The sequence below is a fragment of the Phragmites australis genome, chromosome 16 (assembly GCF_958298935.1).
Source record: "Phragmites australis chromosome 16, lpPhrAust1.1, whole genome shotgun sequence".
NCBI classification, from domain to species: Eukaryota; Viridiplantae; Streptophyta; class Magnoliopsida; order Poales; family Poaceae; genus Phragmites; species Phragmites australis.
In genome coordinates this window covers 29201097-29216600 of record NC_084936.1, presented here as the reverse complement: position 1 = coordinate 29216600, position 15504 = coordinate 29201097, and the positions used below count along the sequence as shown (strand labels likewise).

The 15504-nt window shown below is 44.0% G+C and overlaps 1 protein-coding gene, 1 long non-coding RNA gene and 1 pseudogene across 8 annotated transcripts; all 3 read right to left on the bottom strand.

Annotated features, from left to right (window-relative positions):
• Positions 1 to 2903: 2903 nt before the first annotated feature.
• Positions 2904 to 7971, bottom strand: LOC133896410 (disease resistance protein RGA2-like). 7 transcript variants are annotated; one of them, XM_062337010.1, is made up of 5 exons: positions 4304 to 7971; positions 3925 to 4146; positions 3439 to 3528; positions 3338 to 3373; positions 2904 to 3256 (listed from the first exon to the last, which is right to left on the bottom strand). In XM_062337010.1, exon 1 carries the CDS (start codon positions 7791 to 7793, stop codon positions 4368 to 4370), a length of 3426 nt encoding a protein of 1141 aa, XP_062192994.1. In that variant the 5' UTR covers positions 7794 to 7971; the 3' UTR covers positions 2904 to 3256; positions 3338 to 3373; positions 3439 to 3528; positions 3925 to 4146; positions 4304 to 4367. The 7 variants fall into 7 exon arrangements, with proteins under 7 accessions (XP_062192994.1, XP_062192995.1, XP_062192996.1 ...); XM_062337011.1 differs by having other exon boundaries at positions 2904 to 3253; XM_062337012.1 differs by having other exon boundaries at positions 3439 to 3525.
• A 928-nt stretch (positions 7972 to 8899) lies between these two features.
• Positions 8900 to 11015, bottom strand: LOC133896413 (uncharacterized). Its single transcript, XR_009905750.1, has 4 exons — positions 10593 to 11015; positions 10329 to 10509; positions 9220 to 9410; positions 8900 to 9135 (listed from the first exon to the last, which is right to left on the bottom strand). It is a non-coding gene; the product is annotated as an uncharacterized LOC133896413 (long non-coding RNA).
• Positions 11016 to 11285: 270 nt separating this feature from the next.
• Positions 11286 to 12718, bottom strand: LOC133896412 (uncharacterized; annotated as a pseudogene).
• Positions 12719 to 15504: the final 2786 nt, after the last annotated feature.

Sequence of the window (15504 nt, the reverse complement as noted above, 5' to 3'; positions counted from 1 at the left end):
TTTGCAAGCATATTAATTATCTACTTCCTGTAATCTTTTGTTGTATAGATTATAGAAATGACTTTTGTTGTGTTAACAGTTGAAATCATTCGATTATATTGAATCTAAACTTAAATGTAGGTGTTAACACTTTCTATATACACTTCAATTCAACAATATTTGTAAAGGCAGAAAAGATCAAGATCACATTATAAATCAGGATTCATCAACAACTTACAGTAGTAGACTTGTTCGTGCTAATTATGCTACTGATTGTGTGGTACCAAGAACAAATATTAAAGCTATTTTTTAACTATATGCAAATTTTGGAAAAAGAATAGATACCTAGACCATATTGGTCTTAGTAAGTATGGAGTGACCTATGATGCAACTATTATGTACTTGCTTTCTGAGCTTTATTAAAGTTCCAAGATTACGATGGCATAGTAGGTTTGTTTGCGATTATACTGCCATTTAAATCGCGAATGCAACACTAATATACCAACCAAAAGATTAGCACTTCAAAAAATGCCACCTGAAAGAATTAATGCATTTTTCCTTATCTAAATGTTGTTTCATAAGCAAAATACCAGCGGCAACTTCAGCTTTGGTCTCTAAGATGGATGCACAAACTGCCTTTAAGGTATATATGAGAGGTCACATCAAATCTGATTGAACATAGGCTATAGCAGTGATGTTCAGATAATCTGATCCTAAATTTTTAATTCTTGCTTTAGTTCCAATCAAATTATGAAGCATGTTCATAAGTATTTTTGGCTGATGCTTTGGTCAAATGGTCCATATTGTTCAGAATTTATCAAATCCTGTGCCTTTTCATCATTATACCATGTCTCATCCGGTACTATCAGTTAATATAACAGTGAGTATAAAAAACTCAAGAGAGATAGAAGACCTTTGGCATGCCCTTTCCAAAGAACCCATCAGTAATTTGAAATCTTTACTTCAAAATTGTTATTTGCTTCTCCAACTTCTTATATCTAATTTTAAGCTAACACAAATATGCTTATTTTATAAATTTGATAGTTATTGCCTTTTTTTTTTGGCAAAAACATGTCATCAAAATTTTCTTTTATCTAAAACTCAAAGACAACAGAACACCTCTGTAACCTCTTTGAATGCAAGTTAAACAAATACAGCTTGTGAATCTTATGAGGATAAAGCTGCTACAAAACCTACTGCTTCAAAGAGAGAAGTCCCAGGAATTTCTACCATTTCTTTGGATAAAAAAAATGAATGCTACCTCAAGGTTTGTGAAGTTCCAACTATTGTTTCTTCCACAAAATTCTCAAATTTATCACCATCAGAATCTTCTATACAAGGTGTTTCACAACTATCTCAACCTACTGCATTATACTTTTCTCCTAATTTTTGTATTCTAAGAGAACGCTCTGTGTACTCCTATAATACTTTTTATCATGATACTCAAACTCAATTTACGCACCCCGATGGCTCAACTAGTAACAAGATTGCACATACATATGTGTAATTTTAGATGTTCATATTTCATTTTACCATACAGAGATGCAAACAATTTTGATGCATTGATAGAGGAATTAGGTAGAGATAATTGGAGAAAAAACTGAAATGCAGTAAGAGAATGCTATGCTTTTAAAGGTGAGTGGATAATTGAGCTATGTTACCATTACAAAATTCATGAATGTTTTCTATGGTACAATGCAAAACTTATTCCACCAACTATGAATTAAATATTTGCAGCTTCATACCTATGTCTCTTCCTTGATCACTCCCCTCCTCACACAGGCACCTCGGTGCTCGATAGAGTTTCATATTCAGTGGCAATACAAGTCATATTTAAATATGAATAGATAAGTTATGAAAAACTTTAGAACATTACTTTGATCGAAGTTTATTTATCTGCTTGATGATCCTCTGATACATTTATAAGGTAGTTTTTAGATACAAAGGAGTTCAAATACTACATGTTGAGTTAATATGACATTTCTACAAGATGGCATTGTACAGTTATGAACCAAAAAAGCTGAACGACATTTTGGTAGACTTCTTTTTTTTATAGAAATTCTGACAAACTTCATTTTTATATTACTACGGATGGGTGCCAACTATGTTAAAATTTAGAGTGTTACTTTGACCAAAAGTCTATTTATCTGCATGATAATCCTGTGATAAAATTATAATGCATTTTTCAGATACAAAGTGGTTCAAATGCTGTTGTTGAGTTAATATGACAGTTTTACATGCTTGCATTGAATAATGATAGATCAAATAAACTGATCAACATTCTAAAATACCTCTTTTGTTACAAAAGTTCTGATAAGACCTCATTTTTATGTTACTACAAATTGAAGCCAATTATTTTATTCAGAAGAAGGACAAGCTTCCACTTACAGTTGTACCCATAAAGGAAAATCTTTTCCTTTTAATCTGGCATGAAATTTAGCCATTTGTTTAAAGCTAATGCTCTCAACATTTATTTTGCAACCTAATTGAAGTGTTGTTTGAGAACTTTATTTGGCGTATTCAATCAAGGAATGCTATCAATTCCTGATTATCAAGAATTTTATTAGTGTTGTCTTACTCCAGTTTTCCTCTAATGGATATTCCTTATCTTCGAATGTACTATTTACATATTTGTTTATGTGTATAGCATAAATAAGTACTTCAGTGAATCTATCACCGGTGCCTCCACACTGCGCATCTAAACCATGCAACAGAAAAAACACAAATTTATAAAAATATCACTCATAATATGGGATAAAGTGATTATGACAAATAGACAATTCTTTGAGCCATTAGATAGATCATTCAAAGATATAATGAGTGAGCAAAATCCACATGCTAAAATGGTTCCATTTGGAGGTAACATTATTATGTTAGGATGTGACCTTCGACCAATATTACATGTTATAGGAAACGGTACAAAATCACAAATAATAAGTGTAGCTATTATAAAATCGTTCTTGTGGAACTATGTTCAGATTATAAAATTGACAGAAAATATGGGATTGAAGAGTAAAACAAATAATACTATTGAATATCAGGAAATACAAGACTTCAGTAAATAAAAGATCCAACGCGTGAACTCAAGACCTCAATGATCCAACTAATATGAACGGAACACGGCAACTATAGGCACCCTACGTGGCCATGGGCCATCCGGCGTGGCAATGCCGCGCCGAACTTCTAGTTAATGTCATATCGTCATTAGCTTCCAAAGGGACCCACTGGTAATCTCCAAGGATTCAGTTTCAGCCGTCCAGGGCATCTGGCTGGCCTGCTTCAAGAAACAGGAGACTATCAAGTATCAGAGCCAGCCTGCAGACTTCTAATAGGAAAAACAAACAAGTAGTAACACTACCTTTTTAGGCTTGGAGGGGAATTGACATTGGTAGTCCTGCATAAATACTTGTTATTCTCACATTGGTTTGCTTGAACTAGTAGCTGTCGACTAATGCTTACACTGAATGATCGGAGCATGCTTTTTCTTCCCACATCAAGATACTCATAGACGTGTCACCATTCAGAAGTGCACACAATGATCACACACTGCTGCACAAGGACAAACAAACAATAAGACCAGACACTCACGAATCATATCATTAACGAGGACCAATTATTTCAGCATGCATTTCATTCTGTGAATCCAAAATAGCAGGAAGCAGCATGGGAGTCTACAAATTGTAAATGCTAGACAAAGTCCATAAGCACGCCACAACAAAATACTACTTAATATGGTGAAAACGGGTGAGTGAGGAAAGGAGGCAAAAAACAATCTTCTCACACAATAGAAATTTACAGGTGACAAGTTCTACACATTTGCATGGTTAACAGTTGAACAGCAGTTGAGGAGTTTTCTGATGAAAACTACGGGAGAGTTACAAGGAGAGTTACAAGGAGACGGGAGAGTTGAGTCGAAGTATACAAGGCATCGGATCAAATGTTTACCTTTGCATTTTTTTTAGGTTGATCAGCAAGTCAAGGTACAGTTTATGTAGCCCAGAACGGAACAAGAATTGTTTGCTCTGATATCGGTCGTGCTGAGAAAAGGTACAGGCTTGTAATGCAAAAGTAAAGTTCAGGCTGCAATCCTAACAAGGAGCCATGGAGGGATCATCTGGAACACCTCTTCCCATCAAACTCAGCTTTAAATCTCAGAATCCAAGATAGCTGAAAATAAGGGAGAGAAAATGCATTCAGATCAAATAAATTGAGTTCTACTGTATATAGGTAATGCATAAAAAAAGGAATAAATAAAATGGTGCTGGACTCCGGATTAGCAAGAGAACGAGATAGATGGAGAGAGGTGATGCAGGAGCTTACGCACCTCAGTTGAGAGTCACCAGTCACCACAACACAAGGGGAGGAGCCCCTTTACGGGCTTCTCTATTTCAGGTTCTGTTGCTGGTGGATTGAATTTCTCCGCAACATCTCTCCAGATCGGGGCATTTAAATATCCTCAGGTGTTCGAGGGTTGGGAGCCGCTGGAGCAGACCCTGCGGAAATTTCTCTATCCCTGGGCACTCTTTAATATCCAACCCCTCAAGGGAAGTGAATCCATCCACCCCATCAGGTAGTGATTTCAGCGCACCGCAGTCCTGCACACTGAGATACCTCAGCTTGGGCAGATTTCCAAGGTTTGAAGGCAGCGCCACCAATTTTTTGCATCTGCGAATAACCATTTCTTCAAGGGATGCGGACAACTTCGGAATCTCCAGCAGTCTGTGACAATCTCCTATCATTAACTTTTCCAGCTGGGGCAGCGGAAGGATTTCCTCTTCCTCGGATGATGAGCCCTTCCCCTCCAGGTTCCCACAACTCTCAATACTCAGACATCGGAGGCGAGGCAAGTATCGGAGCTCCTCCACAGGCCAGTGGACAATATTGCAGCAACTTGAGATATCCAAACGTTCCAAGAAGGCCAAGTAGTCCCCAAGCCCAAGTTGCAATTTGGACAAGTCAAATATTGATAAGAAGCCGTCATCACCCTCTACCTCCAAACTTTGCAGGGTGTCCAGAGGTCTTCGGCCTTGGCTGTGAGGGTCCTCGAGAGGAGGCACCACGTCTGCCAGCAGCCCAATGTCCAAGCAAACAAGAGATGGCCAAGAGCCCAAGGGCATGCTCACAGGAACAAGACCACCTCCACGTCTACAATTTAGATATTTGAGAACTGGGCTCTCTGGAAAATTTCCAAGTTTATAGCAAGAAGAAACACTTAGCTCTTCAAGCAGGGGAAACATCACCGAGTTAATAGGATCTCCTGCACTGTTTTCTGCCCATCTCTCCAACTCAGGCAAATGCCATAACTCCATCCTCTTTAACTTTGGGAAAATTGGCAGAGGGGTATTGTATCCTGCCATTGCCACATCTATGCTCTTACATAATGTGGTCAGGCTTTCCATGTAGCGCAAAACCAACTTCTCAAGAGAGGATGACAACCATACTATTGGTATATCCTTACATCTTGGGCACATGGTAATATCGAGTTCTCTTAGGCACTGGAACATTTTAGGGTCTCTCATCCATTGCGAGATTGCGAGGCCACCATACCCATAGACCTCCAAAATTTTGAGCTCACCATGAGGTACAAGAGATTCCAGTACTTCTTCCTCATGTAGATTGTAAATTCGGTCACTGCCCCAATACAAAAACAATTCACTTAGATTATGTTTCTCGTGTAGATTTGCCTTTGACCCACACTTTACTTTCCTCAAATTGTGCAGTTCCAACCTATTGCCAAGCTGTCGCAGGTCTTTGAGCTCTTCAATTCCACATCCATCTTCAGTGCCCACAATAAACTTTGTTAGTGTGTGCAGGTTGTGCAGTAGACTAAGCTTTGGAGGCGTCTGTTTCAAATGATAACATCCCAAAAGATAAATATGGCTGAGCTTCCTCAAACTAGTTGCCAGACCTTCCGGTAGATATTGTAGCCTAGTGCATCCGTTGAGCCACAACGACTGCAAGTTGTACAACATACATACTGAATTTGGCAATGTCTCAACGGATGACCCAGAAAGATCAAGGTATCTTAAATGTGCCATATTTATGAGTTGGCTCGGGATAATAGAAGGATCGTCACAACACAACGCTCTTAATGATGTCAGTTTTAACACCTTAAGATACTCATATTCTAATGGAGTTAGTAATAAAGTGCGGACAGATGATGTGCCTTTCAGTAATCCACTGATTTGTTTCAGGTCATCATTACTTGAAATTTGCATGTGTCGTACGTCTTTACTCGATACTTTCCCATGAATCAACTCTTCTGCACAAGCACATTCGTCTGTGACATCTTTTGCTAGGTCATGCATTAAATCATGCATTTTACATCCAATTGTCTCACGAGAGAAGCTGAATGAACTTACGCTGCTTTCGACATAAAAGCTCTTCACTTTCACATCTTGAAGAAAGGACCTCCAAGCCAACTCGTTGAAAATAAATTCACCTTTCTGTTCCGAATCCATCTCTCCCTCTTCATGAATAAAACCATTTGCTTTCCATAGTAGGATCAACTTATCCTTCTCCATCTCATAGTCCTTAGGAAAAACTGCACAGAAGGCAAAGCATTGCTTCATTTCAGATGACAAGTGTTTGTAACTCAATTTTAGTATGGACAATACTTCATCTTTGCCACCCCTATTGCTTTCTGCAATGGCCTCCCATTCACGGACTCGTTGTTTTGAACTCATCAAGCCACCCATTGTCTTGAGAGCAAGTGGCAGTCCTTTGCACTTGTTGATGATACGCTTGCCGATCGTGACAAACTCTTCTTGCTCTTGTACTCCTTTACTAAATGCCTTCTTCGAGAATAAATCCCATGAATCATGTTCACTCAGGCATGCTAGCTCATGGGGTGGAAGGGTGCCCATTATAGACGCTACTTTTTGGCTTCGACTTGTGACAACTATCATACTTCCTGATGCACCAATACAAGTACACAATAGTGGCTTAAGGTCATCCTCCCACTTACGCTGCTCTTCATTCCACACATCATCAAGAACTAGTAGGAACCTTTTCCGACCAATGACTTCCTGTAATTTTCCTCGCAATAGCTCGATGGTGCTACGTTGGTCACGTCCTCCATTTGTAGCCAACTCAATGACAGATCTCACAATAGCTGTGGCTTCGAAGTTTTCTGACACACAATGCCACATCTTCAATTCAAAGTGATTTTGAACCCTGCTGTCATTGTACACCATCTTGGCTAGCGTGGTCTTCCCCAATCCCCCCATTCCAATGATGGGAAGCACCTGCACATTGTGCTGATCTTGCTGATCGAGCAACAGCTTCACCACCTCCTCCTTGTCATCGTCTCTGCCATAGATCTCCACGGACTCGTCTAGTGCTGAGTGTGTCTGCCGATACAGAGCTTGCGGAGCCTCCGCGCGCTCCAGCAGACCAAACTTGTTCATCTCCGTCACCAGCTCGTCGATCTTGTCAAGCACGTTTTTGAGGTCTGTGCTCGCCTTTTGACTGAACACAAATTTATTCTTTGAGGTGAAGTTGCTCAGTACCTTGCTTGCCATTGACCGACCGCTCAGGGCCTCGCGACGCAGCGCCTCATACTGGAAGTCGTCGAGGACGTCGTCGGCCTGGTACGCGGCGGCCTTGAGCTCCTTCGTCCACCTCCTGACGGCGGGATTGGTCTCGCCCTTCACCTCGGCGTCGGCCAGCAAGGACTGCACGTACACCATCTGGCGCTCCAGCTTGTGGCGGTCGTCGTCGACGCCCCACATGAGAGTGACGCTCTGCACGAGCACGTCGGCGGCCTTGTCGGCCACGCCGCGCACCACGGGGAGAAGCAGCCCTTCCGCCATCTTACAACTTGGTTGGAATCGCTCTCAGGTGCTAACACAAGCTGATGAAGGTGGGAAGCAATATGATGCAGTGCTACTAGTGTAGGAGGACTTTGTTCCTCACTGGAGGAAAAGGGGTCTACTCCTTGCTACCTTTCCGAAATACTTCTGTTCCGAATAAACAAAAAGAAGAGGAAAGGGACTTGGCACCGAGAAGGAAGACATTTGTGGACGCTACGCGCACGACAAATTCGAGTGGGTGACACTAACTTGTGCGCGTGCCGATAGACCAATAGTGGTTGAGTGACGGCAGACCAAGAGCGGAACAACGCAGACCAAATTAGACCACGCGACTACGGTGTGAAACATGCGTTCAGGCCACTTGTTGAAAATTCCAGACAATAGGGCCAAGGGAACTTAACTATTAACACCTTCACTGGATTATCAGCTTTCCATGTTGCTGTGAGCAATGGAAATTATAAGCGCCTGGAGCAGCCCTGATGAGGAAAGGAAAACCTGAAAAAAGACTTTGTGATCTGAAAAGGCAACTGCAGAACTGCAGGGGGTGTCAAATTCCTAATTTTTTTCCTTTCTCTCTCTTCTTCCTCTCTCTTCTGTCTCTCTCGTTCCCTCCCCGTGACCCCACTGCCTGCCCCGCCCCGCGTCTGCTGTCGCATCGCCGCGCCGACAGACCTCGCGTCCCGCGCCGCCTCACGCCCCGAGCCGCCTCGCCCCACGTGCTCGCCCGTCGCCGACCTCTATATAAGAAGATGAACAGTGCGGACTCCTCTCCCCACTTCCGTTCCTCACATCCCCTCTCTCTCCCTCCGAGCACCTCGCCGCCTCCCTCCGAACGCCATCGCCGCCGGTGAGCCCCTCCCCGGCCCTCTCCTCTCTTTCTCTCATTTCCCTCCCCTTTAGACATACCTAGGCCTCTGTCGCCGGCCGTTGCCCTCCCGTCGCCGGGCCGCCGCCGCTTTCTCGCTACCAGCCGCCGGTCTCCCTGTCGCAGACCGCCGCCCTGGCCACCCGCTAGCCGGATCCGGCTGGTGAGGCCTGCCACCGCCCTCCCCGGCGCGCCGCTGCCGCCCTCCGCCAGCGCCCCCTGTCGCAGACCGCCGCATTTTTAAAAATAACATACTGCATCGGCAACAGGTCACACGGCGCGCTATTTTCTAGTGTCCTGCTAGACATGGAGTGTTAAAGAACAAGTCCCAATACCTCCTCCTCTTGCTCTTGTGAACTCTCCTCTTCTCAACTTGGAGCCACCAAATTAATGTCATATTGTCATTAGCTTCCAAAGGGACCCAGTGGTAATCTCCAAGGATTCAGTTTCAGCCGTCCAGGGCATCTGGCTGGCCTGCTTCAAGAAACAGGAGACATCAAGTATAAGAGCCAGCCTGCAGACATCTAATAGAAAGAAAAAAAAAAACAAGGATAACACTACCTTTTTAGGCTTGGAGGGGAATTGACATTGGTAGTCCTGCAGAAATACTTGTTATTCTCACATTGGTTTGCTTGAACTAGTAGCAGTCGACTAATGCTTACACTGAATGATCAGAGCATGCTTTTTCTTCCCATATCAAGATACTCATAGACATGTCACCATTCAGAAGTGCACACAATGATCACACATTGCTGCACAAGGACAAACAAACAATAAGACCAGACACTCACGAATCATATCATTAACGAGGACCAATGATTTCAGCATGCATTTCATTCTGTGAATCCAAAATAGCAGGAAGCAGCATGGGAGTCTACAAATTGTAAATGCTAGACAAAGTGCATAAGCACGCCACAAGAAAATACTACTTAATATACTGAAAACGGGTGAGTAAGGAAAGGAGGCAAAAACAATCTTATCACTTAATATGCTGAAAACCGCATTTAATTTTCTAGCGCATTAGGTGCAGCTCCTGAATAATTAGCTTACTATCGCTCTGCCGTGTGGCAATTACCAGCAGCAAAGAATCTGCTCAAGCTTGTAATATGTGCATACTTTGGCACAGAAAAAAAAATAGAGAAGAAAAAATAGTTTATTGGAGGGAAACAACAGAAAAGCGAAGAGAAGTTGTTAATTGTGTTGTATCAGCACAACTCACAATTTTGTTTTCAGTGGTTTTCAGAGGTAAAGAGCCACTCTCACAGGTAAATATTTCCTCAAGTTGCATCTGATTTTCTCTTATAGGCATAACTATGTAGAGTATTCAACTCTTGTGAAAAATTATCTTCAGTACAAACATTTGTAAAACAAGCATAAAATAAATTTCAAGTTTATCGCACTCTCCAAGTCATTTTGCACAAGGAAAATTGCATCATATACATATTATGAAATGGCATGCCCCCCTATGTAACAAATGTGGGATTAAACCCTTCACATGCGCACAAGCTTGTGTTCTTTTTAATTTTAATCAAGATTGCTAAGGAATCTGCAACTGGGGGAAGGGATAATTTACTCATAACCTCACATGAGTTAGCTTTGCAATTTTGTTGAAGATATTTGGTAAATAATCAGTACATTTCGTGCTATTTTTATGAGCAACTAAACCTCACCTCAGTTCAGTCAGTTCAGTGCATCGTTGAACCTCAGTTGAGTTCACTTCAACCTTTGTCCTGAATTCAGATCTCAGATTTCATTGAGTTGTCGACGCTTCCGGTCTAAAACATGGAAGCTCTGCATCCCAAGAATGTTCAGAAGAGGCAGCTCTGAGATGAATAAAAATCGTCCCTGCACCTGCAAATTTTGAAAGCCCATAGTGCCATGGTTTAACGCTGAACAGAATAGCTGCTGCAGGAAACACAAGGAAGTACATCGACCGTGTTAATGGAAGAGGGGAGGAGGCGGGCTGGGGCTCATCAGTTCGTCACCGTCGTTCTCGGGTGCGGCGGCCGAGGGCCGCGAGTGTCACCCCCACGAGTCCTGCTGCGAACGCGAGACAGCGGCGGTGGCGACTTGTGGGGAGTCCGTCCTGCGTAGCCTCCCCCGCCCGTGTCCTCGCTCCTCCCGCCGCCACCTCCTGCTGGCTTCCTTCGAATAAGCGGATAAAGAACTGGAGCAGCTTGATGCCGAAAGGGTTCTCCACCCGGAACAAGGGCGGCGGGAGCCTCCGCCGCCGCCGGCGACCGGAGGGGGAGCAGGGGAGGTCGTTCTGTTTGGACTATAGCTCAATCCGAGCCGCAAATCGCAGATCCAACGGCGGAAGAGAAATTTCCACATGAGTCACGTTTTGGACCGCTCATTTACTTTGAGATTTATACGGGAGGGACCTACGATCGAGATAGGTTATGTGTGCGCAAAATTAGTTAGTTGATATAATAAAATGTAGATGGCACTGGAATCTTCAGTATTAGAGCTTCGTTATTTTTTACAGCATTTACTCAACCTGCTTCATTGGTGGAAATATGGTGAAATTGTTTATGCAGGAAAGAAAAAGAAAGGGAAGTATTTTAGCAATTACACAATAAATTTCTTTGCAAAAAAAAAAGAACAATGAATTTGACAACATGAAATGGATCAAAACTTTGCTTTTTTAATTCAGTACTTCTCTGTACACTTTCTCTCGTATATACACAAAAATTGTTTGGATGATCAGCAGATCCTCTGAAAGGCGGATGCTAATCACAGGGGGTCAGAGTTGTTGTATGATCTATCTACAAGCTAAGAGCATTCAGAAGAGAAACTCTGCTCTGGATCAGTGTCCTGAACAAAGCCTCAACTCCTCTCTCAAGATCAACAATGTCCAACTCCAGCTCCTGCAATTGCTCCTCCTCACGGAGACGGTAATCTCTCTGGCTTCAGACAACATCTTGATCACCCTGCAGCTTCCCTGATCAGCTGCGGTGGACTTCTTGCTGATCTTCTTGAATTGCTTTTGCACTTTCTTCGCCAAGCGGATGTAGGATTGGATCTTGGCTTGGAAAGCTACATTGTCTCCTCTCTTGAGAACAATGCGTAGCTCATTGATGCTCGTCTTTAGCTCTCCAAGGCCTTCTTGCATGGCGTTGCATAGGTCGAGCAAGACAAGCGAGTGCTCGAGCTCTTGCTCCACAGCTTTCCTCTGGTGTGTAACTTGGCTGCTGGGTACGAACGCAAGCTCACCCATGGAGCCGTAGACTTCTCCAAGCTTTCTCAAACCATCACACATGGATCCAATGGTCGCAGAGGATGAATGGATGGTCGCCTTCAAGCTCTGGAGCTGTTCATCGACATCGATTTCGTTGGAGCGAGGGCTGGATGGCACACTAGCTGATCTAAGGTGGTAAGCCATGGCTGCAGCGGAAGCTGTAGTGCTTTTTCCTCTGAAATGGAAGAGAAGAGAGCAGTAGAAAAACTGTGGCAATTGTGTTGATCCGGCTATGGTTTGGCTCTATATATTACAAAACAAGCAGAAGAAGTGGTATCGCTGGCCTTGTAGACATCAAGAATCTCGACGATAATTAGGTGCTGTGCTTCTACGACAAATGCCACCCATCTCCACGACCAGCTAATGTTTCTTTTTCTTTGTTCAGCTTAAGAGGCATCTCTAACTGTAGTTGAGCTTATAATCAGCGTGTGATGTCTCCATCGTCGGTGGCAGAATCATCTGCACGAGTGGCTAGTTTAATGTTAGATCCAGATCGCGAGATCAAAGAGCATGCTGTGCAACGAGAGAAGACGAGCTGTGGCTACGCTGGTTGATGCAGGCTAGTGGATGGAACAGTTGACTTCATCATTCATGTCTGGTGCGCTGTTACCTGGTTCTGATGACTCTTCATGTTGCTTTGTTGCAGCCTCTAGCATATGTGGCAATCTCAAGATCCACATGCTGCACAATGTTTTAGTTATCGGCAGCAAGAATAAGCAATGCAATTCAGTCTACAGCATACGTGTATTCTGCAATACATTTTTTAATGGAGATTGCTTCCAGAGTAGTAATGGAAAAATTGCACTATAAGTGTATAAGTTGTAAGTCTACAAGCCCCAGAACTAATTCAGGTTTTTTTCGAGACTAGAAATACTCAAATGATGTATAGACATTAAAGAAGAATCCTGATTCGCTCTGAGAGACTACAAATTACCACACTTAAAGAAAGAAAAGGAAAAAAGATCTAATGAATTCTCTTTTTTTTTTTTTGCAAGCAACGCGGGAGAGCTGCGTGTCAATATATTAAGAACAGGGAGAACTCGAAGATGAGTTTAAATACAATACCGTTCCAACGACCACGTTAGTTAGAGGTGAAACAGCGCGTCATAAACTCAGTACAACCAAGAAGTGTAGGTCAACCTAGCAAGACACGCAACCAAGATGCTCCACCTAAACACCACAACCAAGCCTCCTCACGAATGTCTACTAGAAGACCATCAATTGAGGGACGAGATCCATCGAACACACATCGATTCCGCAGCCTCCAAATAAACCATGCCACCAAAATCACTAACGAGTTGAAACCCTTGCGGACCTCCTTGGGAGCTTGTTTCATCGCGCGACTCCACCAAGCTTGAAAGTTCGTGTCATCATGCGTTGGTGTCAAATACCCCAGGTGCACCCATTGTAGCATTTTGAACCAGATCTCTCTAGCAAAAACGCAATCAGTCAACAAGTGTTGCACCGTTTCCTCCACCTGATCACAAAGCGGGCAGCTCTGTGGGTGCTGCAAGCCATGCCGCGCGAGCCTATCCGCAGTCCAACATCTATTCAGAGTCACCAACCAAACAAAGAACTTGGCTCGCAGCGGAGCCCACGTCTTCCAAATCCTCATGTATGGTTCAAAGGTAATAGCACCCGTGAAGAAACGACGGCAGGCCGAACGCGTCGAGAACGTGCCGGAAGCCACCGGGGTCCAGCGGTGCTGGTCCAGAATCCCCTCATTTAACTGAAAGCCCGCAACAGCATCCCACACCTGCAGGAATTGCAAGGTCGCCGGCCCATTCAAGGCTGCACCAATGTCTCTAAGCCAAGCCCAGTTCTGCAAGGCCGCATACACCGTCCTTTTGGCGACCACCCTTTTCGCAACAAAAGGAAGTAAGTCCGGCGCCAAATCTTTCAGAGAGCGACCAAACAACCATCTATCCGACCAAAAGAGAGTCGAGTGCCCGTCTCCGACCTCGGATATCATGGATGCCACAAACATCACTTGCACTTTGGTGGGTATGTCCAGGTTGAACATCAACCAGGGCTTGTTTGGTAGCGATTTTTGCAACCAGAGACATCTCATCCGAAGGGACCATCCCAAGATCTCAAGATTGTGGATACCAAGCCCTCCAAGCTCCATCGACTGGCAGACACGAGTCCAGGCAACCGCACAATGACCACCCTGAACTTCCTTTCGCCCTATCCAAAGAAATGCTCTTCGCCTCTTGTCAAGAGCTTTGATCACCCATTTCAGGATGTCCAGAGCGAGAAGCGTGTATATCGGTATGGCAATGAGCACCGCGCGCACCAGGACCGAGCGACCAGCGCTGGTCAATTAGCCGGCCTTCCAGCCAGGCAGCAAGTCATCAAATCTATCGATGAGTGGCTGTAGGTCCGTCTTTTGCAGTTTGCGAACAGAGAGAGGTAGGCCTAGGTACCTACACGGTAGGTTTGCAACCGGGCAAGGCAGGACTGAGGCGACCAGCTCCAAATCCGACTCGCTGCAACTAATGGGAACAAAAGAACTCTTTAGCATGTTTGTATGCAACCCAGAAGTATGTCCAAAGAAACTCAGAATAGCCTTGGACAGAGAGAGATCCCGGGCTAATAAATTCTTTTGGCATACCCCGATTATAAGGGTGTCGATTAATCATATGTAGGGCGGAATCAGATGGTAGAATTTCGTGAGAAAAGCAAAGGTACCTGTGCAGTTGCATTGGATCCAGTACTAGTTAGTAATTGTTAAGTAGTTGGTTTCTTGGAAACAAGTCATGCTAATTACGCGATCAACTCTCGTGGCTTGGAGCTGGCATGTTTTAGCCATGGAGAACACGATCCACTGCATAAGGACCTTGTGCTTGTTGTTGAGGCACATCTCATGTGAACGAGAATAACCAACTCATTTTCTCAAACTAATGGTGAACACTGAACAATGTGTATTTCTATAATAGTCCAATAATGGTGAGCAAACAGCAAAGCCCTCTAAAGTTTAGTTATTGTTGAACTGCCCTTTGTATGATGTAAAAAAGTTTAATTAGATCCGTGTCATTATAAATTTGTAGGAATCAAAAAAATACTATTATAAATTGGCTATTTGTAATCATGTCATTACAAATATGGTTCTACCACACCAATACCATTTTATACGGTCGGGACAAATTTTGATGCCCCTTATTTCCGTATGGTCCTAAATACCTCCGGTACGAGCTGACTCATCTCACTCTTCTCCTCAATCTTCTCATGTGGCGAAGAAGAGCTTGAGCTTGGGGCTCTGGAGCTCCGCGGCGGCGGCTCCCCCCACGGACAGGGTGGATAGCGCGGACGTAGCGTCCCCGTCGACAATGAGTGCGGACGCGACCTGTGTTTGGAAGTTGCATGTCCAAAGCAGCGCGGGCATGTGGGGGAGGAGCCCGGAGGCGGACGCGGAGGCAAGGAGGCCGAGCCCGTGGTGGAGCATGTGCTTCTGCAACAGGACGGTGCCAAGGACCACGTAGGCACCCGCGAGGTGGGAGTGGGCCAGTAGCTTGAGCCGCGGTGGCGCAAACAGGAAGGACGAGAAGAGGAGGAGTGCGTGCTTGAGGTGCACCTTGGCGACGGAGACAGCGTGGAAAGGAGCG

Excerpts from the sequence above, each read along its gene's own strand:
- LOC133896410 (XM_062337007.1), bottom strand. The coding sequence starts at position 7,793 with ATGGCGGAAGGGCTGCTTCTCCCCGTGGTGCGCGGCGTGGCCGACAAG.